Below are 25,818 nucleotides of genomic sequence, written 5' to 3'. Positions count from 1 at the left end.
TCATCAGAGCACCACCAAACAGGACCATCAAGAAAGTGACTGAAGAGATTCCCACCGGAAGACGACCTCTTGGACGCCCACGCATGAGATACTTGGACAATATTCAAGACGATCTCAGAAAACTAGGACATGACAGACAGTGGCAAATTACTTGTAAAGACAGAGCAAAGTGGTTCAACATTGTCCATTCTGCAGCAAAAAGCCTTCATGGATTGTAATGCTTAATAATAATAATAATAACATAAATGTCTGGTCTTCTGAGCTCGGAATTCTTGTAAGTGGCTGGTCCTCCAAGTGTTCAGTTTTAAACACTCTGTGATTTAGAAATTCATCCCACTTTCTCTCACGTAACAATTCATCTTGATTAGAAAGAAATTTACTTTGAAAGTAACTCTTTTCGAACCACCATTCGCAATACTATCCAGAGGCCATTAGAAATATGTTTGATTTAGCAGTTTGTTTCAAAATCTTCTGCTTTTCAACATACATAGGACAGTCTCTATGCCATACCATATGGTTATTTGAACAGATAGGTGAAGTACATTCTGTTCTGGCTTCGTGTATGAATTTACATTTTCCACAGATTTTCAGTACTCAGCATGCCAAGATTAGCATGTGATACGAAGGTCTGGTAGAAGTACTTGTATGGTGTTATCAAATTAAGTTCGCAAAATGGTTGTTATCGCAGACACACTATGTTTGGTATCAACTTCACATATTATTACTGTATCAAGATAATGATAAATGCCATAAATAAATGGCCAGCCGAATAATTAGTTTTATTAATGAATTTTAAGTACCTCAAATTTTACCATTTTACAGGTTTAATGTCACCTCAACAGGAATAATGCTATGACACTGAAAATTCACAAACATTTTAATTTGTATGTAAAATTTGCATACAATAACAAAGTAATATTACTGCATAGCAGTAAAACATCTATTGCACCAACACCAGTTACAAATTGCATAGCCATACACTTTTAAAAACAGATCCATAAATGTGATGGAGTACCTGGGCTATGTATAACACAAATACACCTTAATACTTTTCAAGCATTTTTAGAAAAATAAATGAGTAATACTTTGATGAAATTGCCATCACAGTAGCTTTCAGTCTCCTATTCAATGAAAAGTTAGGGACCACTGACGTATCACGTAATTAACAGAGATTGGTTAGATATTTTACTCTGTTTTCATTCTTTCAAGATCCTTCTTTATGTATTTATCTAACAAAGCTTCCCCTTCTGGATCTACTTTGGACAGCTCTCTAAAACCTTCATCATCAACAAAGCATATTTCATGGCCATCCTGTAAACAACAAAATTCAATATATAATTTTATGTACTTGTATAGTGTAAATTTTGAGTTACAAATCTATGGTTAACTACTTACAGGATCTGCGAGAATTATTACTCTTACTGTTGCTTTCCCTGGTGTATCCAGAGACGTAAGTGGTGTTAGAATAGTATTATTTGTCTCTTCAATTTTCTTATTTATTTTCGGTTGTTCGTCAAATGGACATGAAAAAGCAATTCTGCCATATGCTGTTTTATGTTCAACTGGTTTGCCTGGAAATAGTTCAAAAATTAATAAATATATCGGAATACTAATGGTGTACACACACACACACACACACACACACGTGTGCTTGCCGTATAATTATACTTACCTATGTCAAACAATTCCAATTTTGCTTGGTTGTCATCAAATCCAAGAAGCACAGATGTTCCTGTCTCATTATATTTTTTTAGACCTAAAATGCCATTCCAATACTGAATAGACTTACTGAGATTAGAGCTAGCCAGTGCTACTTTCTCTACAGGATCTGCAAAAATAAGAAATAAAATGAAGAAATCATACTCTGCACATCTTATAATTATGGAATAGGCTTCAGCTCACTTTTGTGGTTTAAAATGCAGCGTGAACGTGCAGTATAGAATAGGACAGAAAGGACCGAGGATAACAACAGCCATAACCCTATGACAAGAAGAACTGTACTGTCATGTTTTGGCGATTTCTGGCTGTCAGAATCATACCTGCTTATATTTATACAATAACACCACCTTGATTGTATACATGTGGCAATTTACTTGGGATCATAAATTACTGAAGAAGAATGCAGGTACTTAAATACCTAAAAAGTGACTTGGCACTTCTTCAGTACTGCACTGCTTCTCTCCTTCATCAACTTCTCCATTTCAGAGCAGGAACTTACACTCAACGTCCTCAATTATTTGTTGGATATTTTAAAATATCTGCCTTCCCTGCACTTTTTACTTTCTACAGCTCCCTCTAGTACCACAGAAATCATTCTCTGCTGTCTTGACACATGTCCTATCATCCTGTACCTCATTCTTTAAGTTTCTGCAGATAATTCCTTATTTATTATCTTATATTCCCACCTACTTTTCAGGATCATTTCGTAACACCACATATCAAACACTTGAATTTGTTCTCTTCCAGTTGTCTCACAGTCCACGATTCAATTTCATATATGCTGCGCTCCAAACGCACACTCTCAGCTAGTTCACCATAAAATTAAGGATTATATTTGATACTAGTATACTTCTTTTGTGTAAGAATGCTGTGTTTTCTATGCTGGTCTGCTGCATATAGCCACCTTGCTTCGCCCATTGGGCACAATTTGCATCCTCAAAATTTCATCATTTCACCTACTTCGTACATCTCAATGTCATTGTCAAATTTGTCACTAGTCTCATTTCTGTTACTCCTCATTAATTTCAACTTCCTTCTGTTTCCTGTCAGTTCATGGAGTGTGCTCATTACACTGCTCATTCCATTTGTGGAATTCTTCCTCACTTTCACTGAGGATAGCAATGTCACAGGTGAATCTTACTGATATCCTTTCACCTTGAATTTTCATCCCACTCCTGAACCTTTCTTTCATTTCCATCACTGCTTCCTCTATGTAAAGATCGAACAGCAGAGGAGAATAACTGTGCCCCTGTCTTACACCCTTTGTAGTCTGGGCACTTTGTTCTTTGTTTTCTATTCTTATGGTTTTCTCTTGGTCTTTACCTTTAAATATGTCTGCTTCTGTCTGTATATGTGTGGATGGATATGTGTGTTTGTGCGAGTGTATACCTGGCCTTTTTTCCCCCTAAGGTAAGTCTTTCCGCTCCCGGGATTGGAATGACTCCTTACCCTCTCCCTAAAAAACCACATCCTTTCATCTCTCCCTCTCCTTCCCTCTTTCCTGACGAAGCAACTGTGGGTTGCGAAAGCTTGAAATTTTGTGTGTGTGTTTGTGTGTTTTTTTATTGTGCCTATCTACCAGCACTTTCCTGTTTGGTAAGTCATGGAATCTTTGTTTTTAATATATATATATATATTCTACCGGAAAACCTCTACATTACTGTTAGAGAGAGAGAGAGAGAGAGAGAGAGAGAGAGAGAGAGAGAGAGAGAGAGAAGTATGGTCTATGTCCGTCTGAATGTTGTTTATTAGAGTATCATGTACAAATTTGAAATAATTTGGTCATGGACATTTTGAAATTTTTGCTAACAACTTTTGGTAACAACTTTTACACACACACACACACACACACACACACACACACACACACACTTGTTAAAAATGTATATAGCCTTTGTTTGTCTAAATGTTTATTAGAGTATCATGCAAAAATCTGTAGTAAACCAATCAAGAACTTTTCAAGAGTTTTGCCAAAAACATTTCCGCTTTTCAGATACATATATATTTACATACCATATATAAAATACGTAGCCTATGTCCCTCCGACCATTCGTTAGAGTAACGTGTAAAAATCTGAAGTAAATCAGTCAAGAAATTTTCAACATTTTTGTTAACAACTTTATATGAACTCTCTTTATAACGTAGCATAGTTACCATCTTTCTCTATAGCTTACTTCTATTTTTCTCTGAATTTCAAACATTTTACACCATTTTACATTCCCAAATGCTTTTTCTAAGTGACAAATCCTATGAACTTCCCTTTTTCTTAAATCTTGCTCCCACTATCAAGCACAACATCATTCCACTCTTCTGTATACATTTCTTGTCAACAACTTGGATGAGTGGCACTTTAAGCTGACTGTATAATAATTCTCGCACTTATCTGTCTTTGCTATCTTCGGGATTGTGTGCTGGTATTTTCTGAAAGTCTGATTGGATGTCACCAGTCTCATAGATTCTACACACCAACTGAATAGGTATTTGGTTGCCACTCCCCTCAATGCTATTCAAAACTCCAAGGGAATGTTATCTTACCCTTCTGCCTTATTTGATCTTAACAACAATGTAAGGAAAGATAGATTGCTACTTACCATAAAGATAACATGTTAAGTTGCAGACAGGCACAATTAAAATACACTTACACATTAGCTTTCGGCCACAGCCTTGATCAGAATAAAGAACACACACACACACTCATTCAAACAAGTGAGCACACTTCACACACATGCAACCACCATCTCTATCAGTTCAGATGAGAATGAATGTGTCACATGGAGCAGAAGCAACAAAGGGCAGGGCAGGAGGTGGGGGGGGGGCAGGGGCACAAGGAAACCAGGAGTGCACAGGGGGCAGCAGGGGGGGGGGGGGGACAGGGCCAAGGTACAGTAGTGTACAGGCGGGGGAAGAGAGGAGCACTGCCTGACGAAGTGTGACAGTCATTAGACTGCTAACTGGCACAGTATCGGGAGGCTGCGGGGCAGGAAGGTGGGGAACGGTTGGTTGGTTTAAGGATTAAAGGGACTAAACTACGATTTAATCAGTCCCTCCTACCTGGAGCAGGCAAGACAACAAAGCAACACACCAAAGAAGTGGCTAATGCATGAAACCCAAGGAAAGAAAACCTCAGGGTCTATTGAAGGTCAACGAAGCCTAGATAAAGGAACAAGGGAGAAGAAAGGTGGGAAAGAAAGAAAGGTAGGCGAGTTGTCATGTCCAGGGAGCAGCTGGAGACCCTCAAAGACAGGAACTGCAATGGGGGACATACCCCCCACCACTTACCGGAGGCAGCCCACTCAGCAATACACATTAAAGACTAGCAACATGGACAAGGTGAGAGAAGCACAGAAAAACAGAATGATCACCAACTCAGACAGAACACATGAGAAAGGGTAGAGGAGCAGAAAAATAGGCAGGGTGAGGGCTGGGGTAGACTGTCAAGCCCAGAAAGCCATTGTCCAGTCAGGACACTGGATGCTAAAGGGCACCCTGCCAAGCCTTAAATAGGCCAACAAGAATGAGGCGCACTCCGTTAGAGAGAGTAATAAAAACACAATTCATGAAGAAATCTTAAAACCTGGTCAGATGCTACGGCATCATCTGCTAATCCCACGGGTAGTGAGGCAGGAAGATTAAAGAGCCCACCGTAGGGCGGTGAGGTTAAGACAATCCAGCAAAATGTGGACCACTGTCAAACAAGCACTGCAACGACAGTGATGCAGATCCTTATGACAGAGGAGATGGCAAAGAGTCAGCCAAGTACAGCCATTGCAGAGATGCAAAGGACAATGGAGTCCTTGTGAGATGTCTGCATAGAGAACCTCTACAAATTTATAGTCTCCTTTATCACCCATAGTTTGTTTGGCAAAATCAGAATATATCGCTCCATATTTCACATCTTTAGAAACTTGACAGTGTAATACTGATCAAAGGTCCGATGTCAGAATATTGATCTCAAGAGGCAACTTTCCAGTATCCAGTTTGACCAGCCTGCAGCAAGTTCGTTCCCTGGGGTCCCATCGTGATCCGGGGTCCAGGAAACAACCACCGAGGTCTGAACAAAATGCTCGGCAACTACATCCAGGCTGGTGAGGATAACACCATTCAGGGAAATTCCTTGGACACCTGCAAGAGCATGGTGGCCAAAAATGCACCTGATCTTTGGCCATACCTGCGAAGAGGGAGTATATGACCCTTTGGCAGTGACATACTGGTTTCAAAAAATCGTTTTCTGCACTTAATTGGGTAACGGGCACAGGCAGGAAGCCATTTGAAGGCAGGAGGTGGTCAAGAGATAGATGCTATTTGTGGTGGTGGACGGCATGGCAGCAGTATTTCATAACTGTTCCATTTTCGGGGATCCGTCAACTGACAGTTTTCTGTCAGGGAGATCCCAAGGAAGAGGGAATCGCTGAAGTGGCTGCCAACAAGACATCAGTCAAACTGTGTGTGGACTCATCAGTGCCATCATGGGGTGGAGCAGTTGGGATGGCAGCTGAGGAAAAGGCATTCCAATCCACACTGGTAAAGGGCCACCTGGAAGGGTGTCCAGGTGTTTGATGCTGAATAAAAGACAAGACAATAGGAAGATGATTGCTGCTGCACAAATCCTCATGAGCTTCCCCACTGAATGGAGGGGAAGAATCCAGGCCTACAAATGGAGAGATCAGTGGCGAAAAAAGTGCCTTGTGCCATACTAAAGTCTGTGAGAGATCCAGTGATGAGGAGGCAGGGATCAAGCTCTGCCAGCACATCTTCAACAATCCTGTCCCGGTCATTGGTTGCAGTACCACCCCATTGAGGGTTATGGACACTGAAATCCCCTAAGCAGAAGGAAGGGGGAAGTAGCTGTCTAAGGAGGGCAAAAAGAGCAGGATGCCGGCCTGTGAGGAGATGGAGCTTGCATATTCTTACCACACAGACTAAATGGATCCAAACAGCCACAACTTCCAGTGCAGCTCGAAGAGGAACCCGGGAACTAACTATGTCTGTGCGGACCAATACACAGTTACCACTGGAGGCTCGCAAAGAACCTGCCAAGTTCCAGCAGAAGATTTGGAAACCAATAAGAGTTGGTGAATGAGAATCCATAAAATGAGATTCCTGCAATATAAGCTACAGAGTAGAGAGAAAGAAAAGGCTGAAATTCTGAATTATGACAATACTAACCATTAGAGTTCCATTGGAGGAGAGTAGTACAAGAGCCTGGAAAAGCATTGAATGGGTCAGAATAAATCATTGTGCTGAATCAGTGTCCATCACCGGTAAAGACAGAATGACAACCATGAATGTAAGATCAGACCCTAGTTGAGGAGGAGGAGGAGGAGGAGGAGGAGGAGGAGGCTACACCGCGTAGGATGAAGGGGGAACCCTGTCCCATGACTTACACATCATCATCATCATCATCATCATCATCATCATCATCATCTTCATTTGTCATTGTGGTCAGAAAGAGAGCATTTCAGAACAATATCTGGATATGAGAGAGAATGAGCAGCCTGGAGGCCCATAGAGCATGGATCTTGCGTACGGCTCAAAGTAACAAGCTTCATGTCTTGGATACAGCAGGGAGGGGTGCTCCCTGAGGGAGCTTCATCCTGGCAGGTGCCAGAGAAGAGGGTTTCGTTCCATGGGGGGGGGGGGGGGGGGGAGTGGAAACTGGGTGGAGGAAAGGGAAGGGAAGGGGGACAGGGTGAAGGGTGAAGGTAATGGGGGGGAGGGGGGAGGATGATGATGATGAGGAGGAGGAGGAGGAGGAATGGATGCAACAGAAGGGAAGGTTGCTGATACAGGATGGAGATGGTCATATTTCTGTCAGGCCTGTGACTAGGATAGACGGTCAAGAATTTTGATTCCCTTAATATTTCTTTCCTTTTTACAGATTGGGCAATCTGGTGAGCAAGGAGAGTGTGAATCAGAAGAGTTCACGCACTTGGACAGTGGGGTGCAAGGACTTCCCACATGGAGAGGGTGGCCACAATCACTGAAAACAGGATTCGCATCACATCATGAAGACATGTGATGAAAATGGAGACACCAGAAACAGCTCATAGGATATAGTGATTCACACTGTAACTGTAAACTATGACCTTGACTTTTTATGGGAGGGTATCTCCTCAAAAGCAAGAATGAAATCGCAGATACCAATGTGATTGTCCTTAGGATCTCTCTGGGCTAATCGGATGAAATGAACACCAGTCTGTGACAGATTAATCCTGCGCTGCTTGTTAGAGTGAAGGTGGTCTCTATGGAAGATAACGCCTTACATAATATTTAAGAACTGGTGAGGAGTGCTGCTCACCAGGATGTCTCCCAAGCACTTGCAAGCACAAAGAGACACTGACTCTTCTGACAGTCAGAGGTTTTAATCAATATCAGATTGCATCATACTGAGTGAATCTGCTTCATCAAACTTATCCGGAAAAAAAAAAAAAAAAAAGAGTTCGTAGTGGTAAAAGTCTAGGCATCTGTCCTTGACAAACCAAGTAACATGGAAAAGGTTTCACCCCAAGCCAGCAGGCCTGGTCCTCCTCCCAGGGGGTGATCAGGGAGTGAAGGGCTGAGGAAGCAAGAGTAGGAGCAGACAGAGAACGGTTCCTTTCTGATGAAACGGCCACAGAAGAGCGGCCAGAAGTATGGAGTGCCCACTCTGGTACCATCCACTCTGATCAGGGGCTCACCCCCTGGGCACAACCAAGACACAGCAAAGCCATCTAGTACAGCTGTCATTGCTGGGAATTACAATGCCCCATAAAGATATGCAATCACTCCTAGGCTTACATGAGATGGTGACAGGTCAGGTACCATAAGAGTGATCCCTGTGTTGTCAGAGGATTTGGCCAAATAGATACGTAAGAGCCCCACCACATGGACTGGCTACCATGCTGGTGACCTGGCGAGGAGGGGAAGGGGGGATATGGAAGGGAAGTAAGGAGGGGAGGGAAGGGGAGGGGAAGAGGAACCCACATCGGAGATGCTAGGGAGGCAGTTGTTCTTCATAAGGCTCACACTACAAACAATTTAGGAAGGGAAGTCAAATCCTAAGAGTAACCCCAGAAAAAGGGGGGGGGGGGAGGGAGGGGAGGGGAGAAATGAAACGAGAGAGGAGAGGAGCAGGGAAGGATGGGTGGGTGCACTGGCAGAAGTTGACACCCCAAGAGGTTGAGAGATGTGAAATGGGGGGCGGGTGATATGACAGAGGATGGAAACTGTTGGGTGGAGGATGTGGAGACAGTATGTTGCCGTAAGTTTAAGCCGGGATAATTTCGGGAATGGAGAATGTGTTGCAAGGATAACTCCCATTTTGTGGTGGAGGGGAGGATCCAGGAATCCAAATGGTTCAGATAGTGAAGCACCCATTGAAATCAAGCGTGTTATGTTCAGCTACGTTGTACCACAGTTTGGTCTGTTTTGCTCTTGGCCACAGTTTGGTGGTTGCTGTTCAGCTTGATGGGGAGCTAGTTGGTAGTCACAGATGGTAAATGACATGGCTGCTTTCACAGGGCGTGGCCCTTTTAGAATAGGAAGTGTTGGATGAGTGGATTGGACAGGTCTTGCACCTGGGTCTTCCCGATGGATATGATAATTGTAGCAAGGGGTTGTGATTGTGAGTGCACAGGGATGGACTAAAATGTTGTGGAGATGGAGGGGATGGACTAAGATGTTGTGGGGGTGGGGTGAGCAATGGAACACCACTTTAGGAGGGGAGGGAAGAATCTTGGGTAAACTGACCCTCATTTCAGTGTATGACGATAGGTAATCAAAGGCTTGGCGAAGGATGTGGTGGTTGTTCCAGACCGGAATGGTACTGGGTGGTGAAGGGGGCACTCCTTTGTTGCTGGTTCTTGGGAGTGGTGGGAGGATTGGGGGTTGTGAAGGGATATGGTACGAGGTCTGCTTGTGGACTAGGTCCAGGGGATAGTGCCTGTCAATAAAGGCCTTGGTGAAACCCTCAGCATACTGGCAAAAGGTACTTGTCACTGCAGAGACACTGTAGCTGGGTAGCCAGGCTGTATGCAAGAGATTTCTTGGTGTGAAAGGGATGAAAGCTGCTGAAATGCAGGTACAGTTAGTGGCTGGTGGGTTTAAAGTGGACAGAGGTGTGGATGGAGCCATCAGAGAGGAGGAGCCAGGAAGGTCGCATACTGGGCTGTCAGGACAAAGTAAAGCAGATGGGAGAGGTGTTGAGGTTGTGAAGGAATGAAGATAGGGTGTCTTGGTGCTGAGTCCAGATCTTTAAGACACCATCAATAAACCAGAACCAAACTAGAGATTTGGCATTTTGGGAGGCTAGGAAGGTGTCCTCTAGATAGGCATAGGAGGGAGGCATGTGAGTGCACATGGCTGTGCTGCAGATTTGTTTGTATACCTTTTTGTATGCCTTCCCTTCAAAGGAGAAGTAGTTGTGGATTACGATAAAGTTAGTAAGGTGTCCGAGGAATGAGGTAGTAGGTTTGGAGTCTGAAAGATGATGCGGAAGCTACTGTTCAATAACAGCAAGGCGATAGGCATGAGGTGTATTGGTGTATAGGGTGGAGGCGTGGACAGTGATAAGTAAGGGCCCAGGACGTAAAGTGATGGGGATACAGGAGAGTTGGTGAAGGAATTGATTGGTATCTTTGATGTAGTTGGCTACATTATGGGCAACTGAGTGGAGCTGTTGGTCAATGAATGCTGAAATTCTTTCAATTGAGGCATAATATACCTGAATGGGGTGTCGGGGATTGTTGGGTTTGTGGATTTTGGGGAGCAATTAAGAGGTGAGTGTGCAAGGTATATAGATGTGAGGAGGGAAATGGATTCAAGAGAAAAATTCTGGGAAGGGCCTATGGCTTTAAGCATGGATTGGAGGTTTTGTTGGACTGCTGAGATGGGGTAACTCTGGCAGAGTTTATAGGTGGACAAGTTAGGTAAGTGGCAGAGGCCTTCTGTCAGGTAGTCAGTGTGATTCATAACAACAGTAGTGGAGCCTTTCTCTGCAGCTACGATGATTAGGTCAGGATTTGTTTTGAGACTGTGTAAGGCTCTTCTATCTTCTGCTTCTGCTGACAAAGGGACATGGGGAAGGATGGGGAGGCCAAGTTGTAAGTAAGGAGTTCCTTGAAGGTCACCCGGGTGGCGGAGGGGGTGGGGGACTGGGGGTGGGATGGGTTCTGTGGCGGGTGGGGAGGATCATGGTTGGATGGCGATATGAACTGTGTGAGGAAGGGTTCAATGTTGGAATTAGGTTGGCTTTGGTGTGAGGAATTGGTGGCAAAGAAGTGTTTCCATTGCAGCAACCACGAGAAGGAGAGCAGGTCTTTCTCAAAGTCCAACATGGCTAAATTCGGGTGTAGGGCTAAAGGTGAAGCCTCTGGACAGGACTGAAACTTCTGTGGAGCTGAGAGTTTTGGTGGAAAGATGAACAACAGTATTCTGGGATTGTTTGGATTCAGGGTTTAGACTGTTGGTAGGGAAGTTTGGGAGAGGTGGCACGTTGAAAGTGTCTGCTAGACAGGGTCTGGATGCTTTGAAGGATTAACGAGGAGGAGCACACTGGGTAGGATATGGGTCGGATAGTGGTACACTGAGGCAACAGCAGGATATCAGCAGGTTGGGTAACTTCTGGAGGTGGTGTCTGGAATGCTCATCCAGGTGCTGGAGAGCAACGGATTCAATTTACGAGATTTGATGTATGTAGCAAGGTTTTCGCAGTGGCTGTATCTTGCGGAAGAAGGTGTTTCTGGGATGTCTATGCCATGGAGATGTATTTTTTTGCAATACCAGGTTTTTGAGGGCCTTGGACTGGTGGAGTCTGAAAAGGTGTAGGTCACTGTGAAAGGAGGGGTGAGATCTAGAGAAAGGAAATTTTATGGTTAGGACACAAGAAGTGGGGAGGAGTCCATGATGTAGGCAGCATTTATGAAATCTGATGTGAGACTGAGTTTTAGCCAGGGTCAGAAAGATGGAGAGGGGGTCCACTGTGGTGAGGAAGGTGTAGAGGAAACGAGAATGACACAGAAATGAGCAAAATTAATTGCTGATGGTTGTAAGGGGAGCTTGATAAGAGAAAAGACATATTAAAAATGTGTAAAGACACTCAAGAAACACACATATATACGTAAAAATATGCTAACTGTGTAAAACCACGTAAAACCATATAAAATAGGTACAAATACATTAAAAATGTACAAAAATGTGGAAGAAATGGAACGATTAGGTATGGGAGTATCTGTGTGTTGTGATAAGGGAGAGGTGGAAGTGGGATGGTTTAGGTTGAGGCTCACAAGCTCATATGGCACAGGTAGGTGTGGAAAATAACAAGCTGAAGTACATGAGCATGAGGGAGGAAATGGGATTCATAGGTATAAACATAATTATTGGTGGGAAGAATATGGGGCATCAGATGGTGCATCAACAATATGCACAGTCATGAAGCCATACACTGTGTGTGGACGTTCATCGATACAGTGTGGCTTGGACGTTTATTCAGTTTGTAAGAAAGTGATTAAACACAGGAAAGAAGAGAGAGAGAAGCTACTGGGAAGATTAATGCTACAGAGAATAGTAACAATGGAAAACATCACAGGGTTGTGAATCGAAGAAAAGTAGTGCAGCAAAATCAAACAATGGGAAGTCCAGGTTGGAATATCAACAATAAAAGACAAAGATACATTGCTACTTGCCATAAAGATGAAATGATAGGCACAATTAAAACACACTTACCCATTAGCTTTCCACCACAGCCTTCTTCAGAAAAAGAAAAAGAAACGCATACACATTCATTCAGATAAGCAATCACACCTCATCCACACTTGACTGCCATCTCTGGCAGCTTGGACCAAAATGCAACTGTAATGTTGAATGGAAGCAGAAATCCCGAAGGGTCAGGGAAGGGAAAAGCATAGCAGTGTACAGGTGGGGGGAGAGAGGAGTGCTGTCTATCGGAGTGTGCTGGGACTACACTGCCAACAGGCGCATTGTCGGGAGACTGTGGGGTGGGGAGGTGAAGAGTGCAGGAAAGAAGTGAAAAAGGAGAGGAGTGGGGAGAGAGAGGAAGGTGGCTGGCAGAGGGCGGCACATGAAGAGTGTGGGAGATGAGAAAAGGAAGGTGTGGAGAAAGGTGGACAGATGGGTTGGCAGAGGGCGGCAGTCATATAAAGTGGGAAGGTGAGAATAGGGGGCGGTGATACAACAGAAAGGGTAGAAGCTGTTGGGTGGAGAGTAAGGGGACTGTATGATCTGTGCAGTTCAGAAAAGCTGGTGGTGGATGGGGGGATCCAGGAATCCAGATGGCTCAGATAGTGAAGCAGCCATTGCAATCAAGCATGTTATGTTCCACTGCTTGTTGTGCCACAGGATGTGTCTACACTGCTCTTGGCCACAGTTTGGCAGTGGCCTTTCAACATCTTGTCCTTACATTGTTGATATTACAACCTGGAGTTTCCATAGTTTGATTCTGCTGAATGGCGTTTCTGCCATCCCAGAACCCTGTGATGTTTTCCTTTTTACTATGCTCTATAACATTACTAATCAGTGTCCATTCTTTCTCATCTTTTCTGTGTTTATTCACCGCCTTCCAAATTGCATCAACTTCCAAGTCACATCGTATCAGCAAACACCCACACACAACGCATGGCTTTGTGACCACACAGATTGTTGATGCAACATTGGATGGCCCAAATTCTTCCTGCTGATAATTATTAAATTGATCCCACTTCCTCCTCATGTATTTTAGCATTTTATTTTCCACACCTGCTCGTGACAAACAAACCTGTGATCCCCAACCTAACCCATCCCCATTTCCCCTCTCTTCCCTTACTACAACACACCAGACACTCCCATAACTCATATGTTCCTTTTCTCCCACATTTCTGAAAGTTTTTAATATACCTATGCCAACTTTTACATGGGTTCATGCATTTTTGCATGTTTTTATGTATGACCCCTAATCCATCTTTCTCACCCAGTTCAGAAAAGTATTCCTTCCCCTGGCTAAAACCCAGCCCCACGTCCTATTTCTTAAATGCTGCCTATACCATGGACCCCCACCCCTCATGGCCTAACCATAAAAATTTCTTTCTCTGGATCCCACCCCTCCTTTCACAATAACCTTCAACTATTCAAATTCAGCCCGCCCCTGGTCCTCACAAAGCTGATACAGGAAAAACACATCTCCATGGCACAGGCATCCCAGAAACATCTCTGCTCCTTCTGCAAGATGCTGCTACTGTTACAACACTGTTACATAATCATGTCTCAAATTTAATCTGCTTTTCAGCACCTGAGGGCACACACTAGACACCACCTCCATAAGTTATCCAACTTGTTGGCATGCTATTACCACCTCAGAGCACCACTATCAAAACCTGTATCCTATTCATAGTGTCTTTCCTCTTCCGCCCCTCATTTATTTTTATTTTTTTATTTACACGTCAAGCTCTGCAGGGCCAAATTGAGGAGCAAATCTCCAAGGTCATGGAACATGTCAGCACAGGAAATTACAACATAAAAATAATAACAGATAAAAATAAAATGTTTATGAACCTGAAACAAGTCAATCCATACATTTAAGTAAACACAATCAACAATACAGCAAGAATAAGCTTAATTTTTCAAGGAACTCCTTGACAGAATAGAAGGAGTGACCCATGAGGAAACTCTTCAGTTTTGATTTGAAAGCGCATGGATTATTGCTAAGATTTTTTAATTCGAGCAGCAGCTTATTGAAAACTGATGCAGCAGTATACTGCACACCTTTCTGCACAGGAGTTAAAGAAGTCCTATCCAAATGCAGGTTGGATTTCTGCTGAGTATTAACTCAGAGAAAGCTGCTTATTCTTGGGAATAAGCTAATATTGTTAACAAGAAGTTACAGTAAGGAATATATATGGGCAGAGATGTCAGTCGAGGCGGACATCTGACATCTCTGCCCAAACTCTTTGCCTCTGTATATGTCTGCTTGTGTCTGTATAAGTGTGGATGGATATGTGAGTGTGTGTGTGTGTGTGTGTGTGTGTGTGTGTGTGTGTGTGTGTGTGTGTGTGTGTGTGCGCGCGCGCGAGTGTATACCCGTCCTTTTTCCCCCTAAGGTAAGTCTTTCCGCTCCCGGGATTGGAATGACTTCTTACCATCTCCCTTAAAACCCAAATCCTTTCGTCTTTCCCTCTCCTTCCCTCTTTCCTGACGAGGCAACCGTTGGTTGCGAAAGCTAGAATTTTGTGTGTATGTTTGTGAGTCTATCGACGTGCCAGCGCTTTCGTTTGGTAAGTCAAATCACCTTTGTTTTTAGATATATTTTTTCCCACGTGGAATGTTTCCTTCTATTATATATATATATATATATATATATAACCTCTTAGTTCATCCCTATGAAATCCCCAAACCACCTTCCCTACCCTCTGGCTCCTACCCTTGTAACCGTCCCCGGTGTAAAACCTGTCCCATGCACCCTCCCACCACCACCTACTCCAGTCCTGTAACCCGGAAGGTGTACACAATCAAAGGCAGAGCCACATGTGAAAGCACCCACGTGATCTACCAACTGACCTGCCTACACTGTGATGCGTTCTATGTGGGAATGACCAGCAACAAACTGTCCATTCGCATGAATGGACACAGGCAGACAGTGTTTGTTGGTAATGAGGATCACCCTGTGGCTAAACATGCCTTGGTGCACGGCCAGCACATCTTGTCGCAGTGTTACACCGTCCGGGTTATCTGGATACTTCCCACTAACACCAACCTATCCGAACTCCGGAGATGGGAACTTGCACTTCAATATATCCTCTCTTCCCGTTATCCACCAGGCCTCAATCTCCGCTAATTTCAAGTTGCCGCCACTCATACCTCACCTGTCAATTCAACAACATCTTTGCCTCTGCACTTCTGCCTCGACTGACATCTCTGCCCAAACTCTTTGTCTTTAAATATGTCTGCTTGTGTCTGTATATGTGTGGATGGATATGTGTGTGTGTGCGAGTGTATACCCGTCCTTTTTTCCCCCCTAAGGTAAGGCTTTCCGCTCCCGGGACTGGAATGACTCCTTACCCTCTCCCTTAAAACCCACATCCTTTCGTCTTTCCCTCTCCTTCCCTCTTTCCTGATGAGGCAACAGTTGGTTGCGAAAGCTTGAATTTTGTGTGTATGTTTGTGTGTCTGTCGACCTGCCAGCACCTTCATTTGGTAAGTCACATCATCTTTGTTTTTAGGTGTGTGTGTGTGTGTGTGTGTGTGTGTGTGTGTGTGTGTGTGTGTGTGGCCAATGTCAAAATACCCAGAGTCGTGAACAGGGGTTGACAAGAGGTTCGTGAGCTTACACCATTTATTGCCCGAACCGCCCGTTTCTGAGCTGAGAATATCCTTTTAGAATGGGAAGAGTTATCCCAAAATATAATAGCATATGACATAAGGGAATGAAAATAAGCCAAGTAGGCTAATTTTTGTGTCGAATGATCACTCACTCCAGAAACCATTCAAATAGTAAAAATGGCAGCATTAAGTCTTTGAACAAGATCCTGAATGTGGGCTTTTCACAACAGTTTACTATCTATCTGAACACCTAGAAATTTGAACTGTTCAGTTTCACTAATCATATGCCCAAAACATCAGGTTTTGTTGAATTGTGTGTTAGAAACTGCACAACCTGAATCTTACTGTGATTTAGTTTATTTTCTACAAGCTATGAACTGCACTATTTGAAACTGGGCCAATGTTGCACCCAACATCCTTTACTACCAACCTACTGTCATCAGCAAACAGAAATATTTAATATTTTAGAGTTATCCGTAATACTATAGCTAATATCATTTATATAAATAAGGAACAGGAGTGGGCCCAACACTGGGGCACTCCCCACTTGACTGTACCCCACTCAGGCCCCACGTCACAGCCACTCTGAACATTGTGAATAATGACCTTTTGCTGTCTGTTGCTAAAGTAAGAGGTTAACCAATTGTGAGCTACTCCCCATATTCCATAATGGTCCAACTTCTGGACCAATATTTTGTGATCACCACAATCAAACGCCTTAGTTAAATCAAAATATATGCTGCCTAGCATTCGAAACCTTTTGTTTAACCCATCCAGCACCTCACAGAGAAAATAGAATAAAAAATTTTCAGTTTTTAAATGACTTCCAAAGCTGAACTGGACGTTTGATAACAAATCATGTGATATAAAATGATCAATTATCCTTACATACACAGCCTTTTCAATAACTTTAGCGAACACTGATGACATAGAAATAGGTCTAAAATTGCCTACATCATCATTTTCTCCCTTTTTATAAAGCGGCTTCACTACTGAGTACTTTAATCATTCGGGCAACTGACCAATCCTAAAGGAAAAATTACAAATATGGCTAAATACAGGGCTAACATGTGCAGCACAGTACTTAATAATGTTCGGCTAGGCACTCCATCATTTCCATGAGAGTCCTTAGTCTTCAGTGATTTAATTATTGACTCAATCTCCCCCTAGTCTGTACCATAGGGAAGTATTTCAGACGTCAATCTCGGAAAGGCATTTTCTAAGAGTTATATGATCCCTATAGAAACAAAATTTTTATTTAATTCACCAGCAATGATCAGAAAATGATATGATTTATCAGTAACAGAAATATTTTTACTATGAACTCACTTTATATTGTTGACCTTGTGCTGCTGACCAGACACTTCCTTCACAACTGACCATATGGTTTTAATTTTATCCTGTGAATTAGCTATTTTGTTTGAATACCACATACTCTTCGCCTTCCTGATAACATTTTTAAGAACCTTACAATACTGTTTGTAATGGGCTGCCATAGCTTGATTGTGACTACTTCTAACAATTTGATATAAATGATATCCTTATCCCACTAGTCAGCCACTTGGGCTGCCTATTACTGCTAGTACGCCGTTTAGAATGTTCTAATGGAAATCAACTCTCAAAGAGCACGAGAAATGTGTTAAGGAAAGTATATTTATCATCTATGTTATCGGCACTGTAAACATTCTGCCACTCTTGTTCCTTGACGAGTTTTGCTGTTGGATTAACTTTCCTACATAGCTTGTAATTATATGTGACTTTTGTTCGAGTACAAAAGCCTTTTAGTGTTAAAATTTGTGCATGATGGTCTGAAAGGTGTAATGGAACTGACAAATAGATGTCATTTTTGTTATATTATACACTAAAGTTGTGTTAAAAAAGCTTTTGCTTAATATAATACAAGGTTAAGTGTTGCGATCAATAATCGATATTGAAATTGTATGTTCTTTGTAGCTTATGACTGTGATCTTTGGTCTACAACAGGTTTTCAGCCACTTGAGTTTTGGCCACGGTTGAGTGTAGTCTTTTTTGGCAATAAATGTGTGTTTTTGTTACAAATAAACCGTGGAATACTGCGTCATGACTTCGTTGCCCAGTGATACTTAAAAAAACCCGCACCTTTTCTTGGACCCAGAGCCGCAAAGGAATCATCGCCTAGACAACGAGAAGCCACATGGACAACGCAGACTCAGCAGCATCAACAACGGAGACATCATGGCCAACTCTACAAAAATACTATACAGCCATTAGCCACACTGTAACGGTGTCCTTATGGAGGTAACTTTCCCAGCACAATAGAGAGGGTTCATGACAAAGGCCATTCACCCTTCACTAACAGAGAGCCCATCTAGTAATGAAAAATGAATAAAAAATATTGTATATGGCTGTACTACTGTTCCCCTGCACCATAGTTGGAAAAAACACAGTCTGCATCAGATCATATAAATTTAGGAGATCTACCAACATCCTTTTTCTTGCACCATCATATGCAAAATTTATATTGAAGTCACCACATATAACTAATTTCTGGCACTTCCTACAAAGTGAATCAAGAACCCTCTCTAGCTTTAGCAGAAATGCTCTGAAGTTACAGTTAGGTGACCTATAAACAACAACAATAAAAAGTTTACTTTCACTAAATGTAAATGATCCTGCACAACATTCAAATATCTGTTCAGTGCAGTTCTGTGATCTACATCTACATCTACATTTATACTCCGCAAGCCACCCAACGGTGTGTGGCGGAGGGCACTTTACGTGCCACTGTCATTATCTCCCTTTCCTGTTCCAGTCGCGTATGGTTCGCGGGAAGAACGACTGTCTGAAAGCCTCTGTGCGCGCTCTAATCTCTCTAATTTTACATTCGTGATCTCCTCGGGAGGTATAAGTAGGGGGAAGCAATATATTCGATACCTCATCCAGAAACGCACCCTCTCGAAACCTGGCGAGCAAGCTACACCGCGATGCAGAGCGCCTCTCTTGCAGGGTCTGCCACTTGAGTTTGTTAAACATCTCCGTAACGCTATCACGGTTACCTAATAACCCTGTGACGAAACGCGCCGCTCTTCTTTGGATCTTCTCTATCTCCTCCGTCAACCCGATCTGGTACGGATCCCACACTGATGAGCAATACTCAAGTATAGGTCGAACGAGTGTTTTGTAAGCCACCTCCTTTGTTGATGGACTACATTTTCTAAGGACTCTCCCAATGAATCTCAACCTGGTACCCGCCTTACCAACAATTAATTTTATATGATCATTCCACTTCAAATCGTTCCGCACGCATACTCCCAGATATTTTACAGAAGTAACTGCTACCAGTGTTTGTTCCGCTATCATATAATCATACAATAAAGGATCCTTCTTTCTATGTATTCGCAATACATTACATTTGTCTATGTTAAGGGTCAGTTGCCACTCCCTGCACCAAGTGCCTATCCGCTGCAGATCTTCCTGCATTTCGCTACAATTTTCTAATGCTGCAACTTCTCTGTATACTACAGCATCATCCGCGAAAAGCCGCATGGAACTTCCGACACTATCTACTAGGTCATTTATATATATTGTGAAAAGCAATGGTCCCATAACACTCCCCTGTGGCACGCCAGAGGTTACTTTAACGTCTGTAGATGTCTCTCCATTGAGAACAACATGCTGTGTTCTGTTTGCTAAAAACTCTTCAATCCAGCCACACAGCTGATCTGATATTCCGTAGGCTCTTACTTTGTTTATCAGGCGACAGTGCGGAACTGTATCGAACGCCTTCCGGAAGTCAAGGAAAATGGCATCTACCTGGGAGCCTGTATCTAATATTTTCTGGGTCTCATGAACAAATAAAGCGAGTTGGGTTTCACACGATCGCTGTTTCCGGAATCCATGTTGATTCCTACATAGTAGATTCTGAGTTTCCAAAAACGACATGATACTCGAGCAAAAGACATGTTCTAAAATTCTACAACAGATCGACGTCAGAGAGATAGGTCTATAGTTATGCGCATCTGCTCGACGACCCTTCTTGAAGACTGGGACTACCTGTGCTCTTTTCCAATCATTTGGAACCTTCTGTTCCTCTAGAGACTTGCGGTACACGGCTGTTAGAAGGGGGGCAAGTTCTTTCGCGTACTCTGTGTAGAATCGAATTGGTATCCCGTCAGGTCCAGTGGACTTTCCTCTGTTGAGTGATTCCAGTTGCTTTTCTATTCCTTGGACACTTATTTCAATGTCAGCCATTTTTTCGTTGGTGCGAGGATTTAGAGAAGGAACTGCAGTGCGGTCTTCCTCTGTGAAACAGCTTTGGAAAAAGGTGTTTAGTATTTCAGTTTTACGCTTGTCATCCTCTGTTTCAATGCCATCATCATCCCGGAGTGTCTGGACATGATGTTTCGAGCCACTTACTGATTTAACGTAAGACCAGAACTTCCTAGGATTTTCTGTCAAGTCGGTACCTAGTATTTTACTTTCGAATTCACTGAACGCTTCACGCATAGCCCTCCTTACGCTAACTTTGACATCATTTAGCTTCTGTTTGTCTGAGAGGTTTTGGCTGCGTTTAAACTTGGAGTGAAGCTCTCTTTGCTTTCGCAGTAGTTTCCTAACTTTGTTGTTGTACCACGGTGGGTTTTTCCCGTCCCTCACAGTTTTGCTCGGCACGTACCTGTCTAAAACGCATTTTACGATTGCCTTGAACTTTTTCCATAAACACTCAACATTGTCAGTGTCGGAACAGAAATTTTCGTTTTGATCTGTTAGGTAGTCTGAAATCTGCCTTCTATTACTCTTGCTAAACAGATAAACCTTCCTCCCTTTTTTTATATTCCTATTAACTTCCATATTCAGGGATGCTGCAACGGCCTTATGATCACTGATTCCCTGTTCTGCACTTACAGAGTCGAAAAGTTCGGGTCTGTTTGTTATCAGTAGGTCCAAGATGTTATCTCCACGAGTCGGTTCTCTGTTTAATTGCTCGAGGTAATTTTCGGATAGTGCACTCAGTATAATGTCACTCGATGCTCTGTCCCTACCACCCGTCCTAAACATCTGAGTGTCCCAGTCTATATCTGGTAAATTGAAATCTCCACCTAAGACCATAACATGCTGAGAAAATTTATGTGAAATGTATTCCAAATTTTCTCTCAGTTGTTCTGCCACTAATGCTGCTGAGTCGGGGGGTCGGTAAAAGGAGCCAATTATTAACCTAGCTCGGTTGTTGAGTGTAACCTCCACCCATAATAATTCACAGGAATTATCCACTTCTACTTCACTACAGGATAAACTACTACTAACAGCGACGAACACTCCACCACCGGTTGCATGCAATCTATCCTTTCTAAACACCGTCTGTGCCTTTGTAAAAATTTCGGCAGAATTTATCTCTGGCTTCAGCCAGCTTTCTGTACCTATAACGATTTCAGCTTCGGTGCTTTCTATCAGCGCTTGAAGTTCCGGTACTTTACCAACGCAGCTTCGACAGTTTACAATTACAATACCGATTGCTGCTTGGTCCCCGCATGTCCTGACTTTGCCCCGCACCCGTTGAGGCTGTTGCCCTTTCTGCACTTGCCCGAGGCCATCTAACCTAAAAAACCGCCCAGCCCACGCCACACAACCCCTGCTACCCGTGTAGCCACTTGTTGCGTGTAGTGGACTCCTGACCTATCCAGCGGAACCCGAAACCCCACCACCCTATGGCGCAAGTCGAGGAATCTGCATCCATATGTCTATGAGCTCAAATGGAATACTGTTTTTTTACGTACATAGCCACTCTCCCACCCCGCAAGGAACTCCTTGAAATACAGCCAGCTAATCTGTATCCTGGTAAAGGAAGTATATGAATTGTCAAATTATTTTAGTGGTGCTCTGATATACCACTAATTTCAGCGTCAACATCTATAAGCAGTTCAATAACTTTATCTCTAATACCTCTTATATTTTGATGAAATATTCTAATTCCTTCTCTACCTGGAAACATGACGTCCTTTGAAGGTGAACCCTTAGATAGAGGGACTTCCTTAAAGCAGATATATCTATCAGCTGACTTCAATCTAAAAGAGGTGCAGCTCTAACATAAACTACTACAGGAATTTTTCCATGAGTGATCCCACCACCACCCACTAATCTGTCACCTATAAGCTTTGCCAGCCTCCCCTTCCCATACCTATTGAGGTGCAGTCCATGCCTAGTGAAAACCAATCTACTGATGGACCCAACTGGCACCACTGAAATGTGACCCATGCCCTCTGCCATCAGCGCCCTCTCCAGCCCCATGTTAATGCGCCTAACAGCCTCGTTAATGTGAGGCCGATCATGGCGCTGAAACAGTTGCACAAAATGCACATCAGTGCTATTGAGTAGCTATCTTTACCAAGTCACCATCTACATCATATTCCCTGTCCCCATCAAGACTGTTCCCTGCTCCACCCACTATCACTACATGATCCTCCTTTGTAAAATTCCTACATAACTCCTCTACATAACTGCTGGCCCACACCTCTACCATGCGAACCACCTAGCAGCAGAACCTTCTTCTTTCTGTCAGACTTTGCAACTGATCTAGGCCTCCTAACTGCTGAGGACTGCTGCATGTTCCCTACATCTACAGCTACAAGAGGCTCCTCTCCACTCAACTCTGACAATTGGTCAAATCTATTGCTATACACAAAGTATAAATGTCTGTACACCTCCTCCTCTTAGCTGCCTTCTTCCCAACTGCCAGTTACCATTCCCCACCCTCCTCAACCTATATAGTTCCTCCTTTGTGCATTGTAACTGCACCTGCAGGGCACAGGTCTTACACTCCTGCTCCTCTATCAACTTATTTCTACTACAGATTCTGCATTTTCAGGAGAGGATCTCACTAAACTGCCCACTGGCTTCCCCACTGCATCCCCCACCCCCCAATGAAAATACTTTGAACAAATTCCACACCGTAACCCACTACTCACAAACCACAAACCTATGACAAGAGCCCACACTTCTCACTCATCATAAAATTTTACAGTTACTGAAAAATGTCTATGTTACCTAAGTTCAGTTATACCAGTAGAACTAATAATAGCGGTCTCGAAATTCTCTGTCTGCTAAGAAAGCAACTACTTGTATTAATACTACTACACCACAGCTAATATCAATACAAACAAAACTTCACTAAATTATTAGCAAAAACCAAAAATTCAAGTGGCCACTGGAAGTCTCAATGAAGTTAAAACACTGAATAAAAATAGCATTTAAACATTGCCTACCTGACCTTTTCAACTAATCACATCCCCTAAAACTCCCTACCAACACTCCACCTAATCCATAGATGAAATATTACTGTAACATTGTTGTTAACATTTCCACCAAAGCCCTCAGCCCCACAGAAGTTTCAGTCCAGACCTCACCTTTAGCCTGACTCCCAAATTTAACCATGCTGGACTAGTCAAAGAGCTATTATTCTTCTCCAGATACCTGCAATGGAAACATTTGTTTCCCAACAACCAAACCGAAGCCAACCTTCCCAACACTGAACCCTGCCTCTCCCAGTTCATACCAACATACAACCATAATCCCCCCTCCCTCTCTGCCCACCCAATGGTGACGTAACAGGATTTCTTTACCTCCAACTTGGTCTCACCAGCCTTCCCCAGCTCCCTTTCTCAGAATACCAACCTTTCAGTAGAAGAAAGAAGAGCCATATGCAACTTCAAAACAGATCCTGACCTAAACATCCTACCTACAGAGAAAGGACCCACCACTGTTGTTAAGAATGGCAGTGACAATCTGGCAGAAAGTCTCTGCCACTTGTCTAACTGATCCGCTTATAAACTCTGCCACAGTGATCCCATCCCATAAGTTCAGCACAACCTCCAATCCCATCTTAAAGCTATAAGCCCTCCCCAGAACCTTTCCCCTTAATCCATTTCCCTCCTTACCATTATGATACCCTGCACACTCATCTTCTAATTGCTTGAAAAATCCACAAACCAAACAATCCTGGACACTTCATTGTGGCTGGATATTGTGCCCCAATTGAAAGAGTTTCAGCCCTCACTGACCAACACATCCAACCAACTGCCTGTAATCTAGCCACTCATATCAAAGATACCAATTACTTCCTACACCGTCTCTCCTGCATCCTGGGTCCCTACTCATCAATATTTACGCCTCCGCCCTATACGACAACACACCTCATGCCCATAGTCTTACTGCTATTGTGCACTACTTTCCCAATGTCTTTCCGACTCCATATCCACTACCTCATTCCTCATGCACCTCATTAACTTTATCTTAACTTACAACTACTTCTCCTTTGAAAGAGAGGTGTACAAACAAATCTGCAGCATAGCCAGGGGGCACACACATGGCACCATCCTATGCCAACCTGTTTATGGGCCAACTAGAGGAAACCTTCCTAACCTCCCAAAATGCAATTCTATAGGCCGTCTGATCTTGAGGAAATGATCCGGGAAAATGACAGAGCAACCAACAGTTCCCTTGCTTAGACCCATCCGTAAAAACAGCTACAGGGTGTTTCAAAAATGACCGGTATATTTGAAACGGCAATAAAAACTAAACGAGCAGCGATAGAAATACACCGTTTGTTGCAATATGCCTGGGACAACAGTACATTTTCAGGCGGACAAACTTTCGAAATTACAGTAGTTACAATTTTCAACAACAGATGGCGCTGCAAGTGATGTGAAAGATATAGAAGACAACGCAGTCTGTGGGTGCGCCATTCTGTACGTCGTCTCTCTGCTGTAAGCGTGTGCTGTTCACAACGTGCAAGTGTGCTGTAGACAACATGGTTTATTCCTTGGAACAGAGGATTTTTCTGGTGTTGGAATTCCACCGCCTAGAACACAGTGTTGTTGCAACAAGACGAAGTTTTCAACGGAGGTTTAATGTAACCAAAGGACCGAAAAGCGATACAATAAAGGATCTGTTTGAAAAATTTCAACGGACTGGGAACGTGACGGATGAATGTGCTGGAAAGGTAGGGCGACCGCGTACGGCAACCACAGAGGGCAACGCGCAGATAGTGCAGCAGGTGATCCAACAGCGGCCTCGGGTTTCCGTTCGCTGTGTTGCAGCTGCGGTCCAAATGATGCCAACGTCCACGTATCGTCTCATGCGCCAGAGTTTACACCTCTATCCATACAAAATTCAAACGCGGCAACCCCTCAGCGCTGCTACCATTGCTGCACAAGAGACATTCGCTAACGATATAGTGCACAGGATTGATGACGGCGATATGCATGTGAGCAGCATTTGGTTTACTGACGAAGCTTATTTTTACCTGGACGGCTTCGTCAATAAACAGAACTGGCGCATATGGGGAACCGAAAAGCACCATGTTGCAGTCCTATCGTCCCTGCATCCTCAAAAAGTACTGGTCTGGGCCGCCATTTCTTCCAAAGGAATCATTGGCCCATTTTTCAGATCCGAAACGATTACTGCATCACGCTATCTGGACATTCTTCGTGAATTTGTGGCGGTACAAACTGCCTTAGACGACACTGCGAACACCTCGTGGTTTATGCAAGATGGTGCCCGGCCACATCGCACGGCCGACGTCTTTAATTTCCTGAATGAATATTTCGATGATCGTGTGATTGCTTTGGGCTATCCGAAACATACAGGAGGTGGCGTGGATTGGCCTCCCTATTCGCCAGACATTAACCCCTGTGACTTCTTTCTGTGGGGACACTTGAAAGACCAGGTGTACCGCCAGAATCCAGAAACAATTGAACAGCTGAAGCAGTACATCTCATCTGCATGTGAAGCCATTCCGCCAGACACTTTGTCATAGGTTTCGGGTAATTTCATTCAGAG

At 43.4% G+C, this 25,818-nt stretch overlaps 1 protein-coding gene across 1 annotated transcript in view; it reads right to left on the bottom strand.

Moving 5' to 3' along the window:
• Positions 1 to 859: 859 nt before the first annotated feature.
• Positions 860 to 25,818, bottom strand: part of LOC126188848 (glyoxalase domain-containing protein 4) — a 55,364-nt gene continuing 30,405 nt past the window's right edge. Inside the window, exons 4-6 of the mRNA XM_049930492.1 lie at positions 1,673 to 1,828; positions 1,396 to 1,571; positions 860 to 1,311 (exon numbers count right to left, since the gene is read on the bottom strand). Of these exons, the coding sequence (XP_049786449.1) occupies positions 1,186 to 1,311; positions 1,396 to 1,571; positions 1,673 to 1,828 (458 nt within the window). The 3' untranslated portion in view covers positions 860 to 1,185. The remainder of the gene's footprint in view (positions 1,312 to 1,395; positions 1,572 to 1,672; positions 1,829 to 25,818) is intronic.

This window comes from Schistocerca cancellata, chromosome 1, assembly GCF_023864275.1.
Source record: "Schistocerca cancellata isolate TAMUIC-IGC-003103 chromosome 1, iqSchCanc2.1, whole genome shotgun sequence".
In the NCBI taxonomy this organism is placed as follows: Eukaryota; Metazoa; Arthropoda; class Insecta; order Orthoptera; family Acrididae; genus Schistocerca; species Schistocerca cancellata.
The sequence above is the reverse complement of the archived record's forward strand: the minus strand, read 5'-3'. Positions and strand labels throughout refer to the sequence as shown.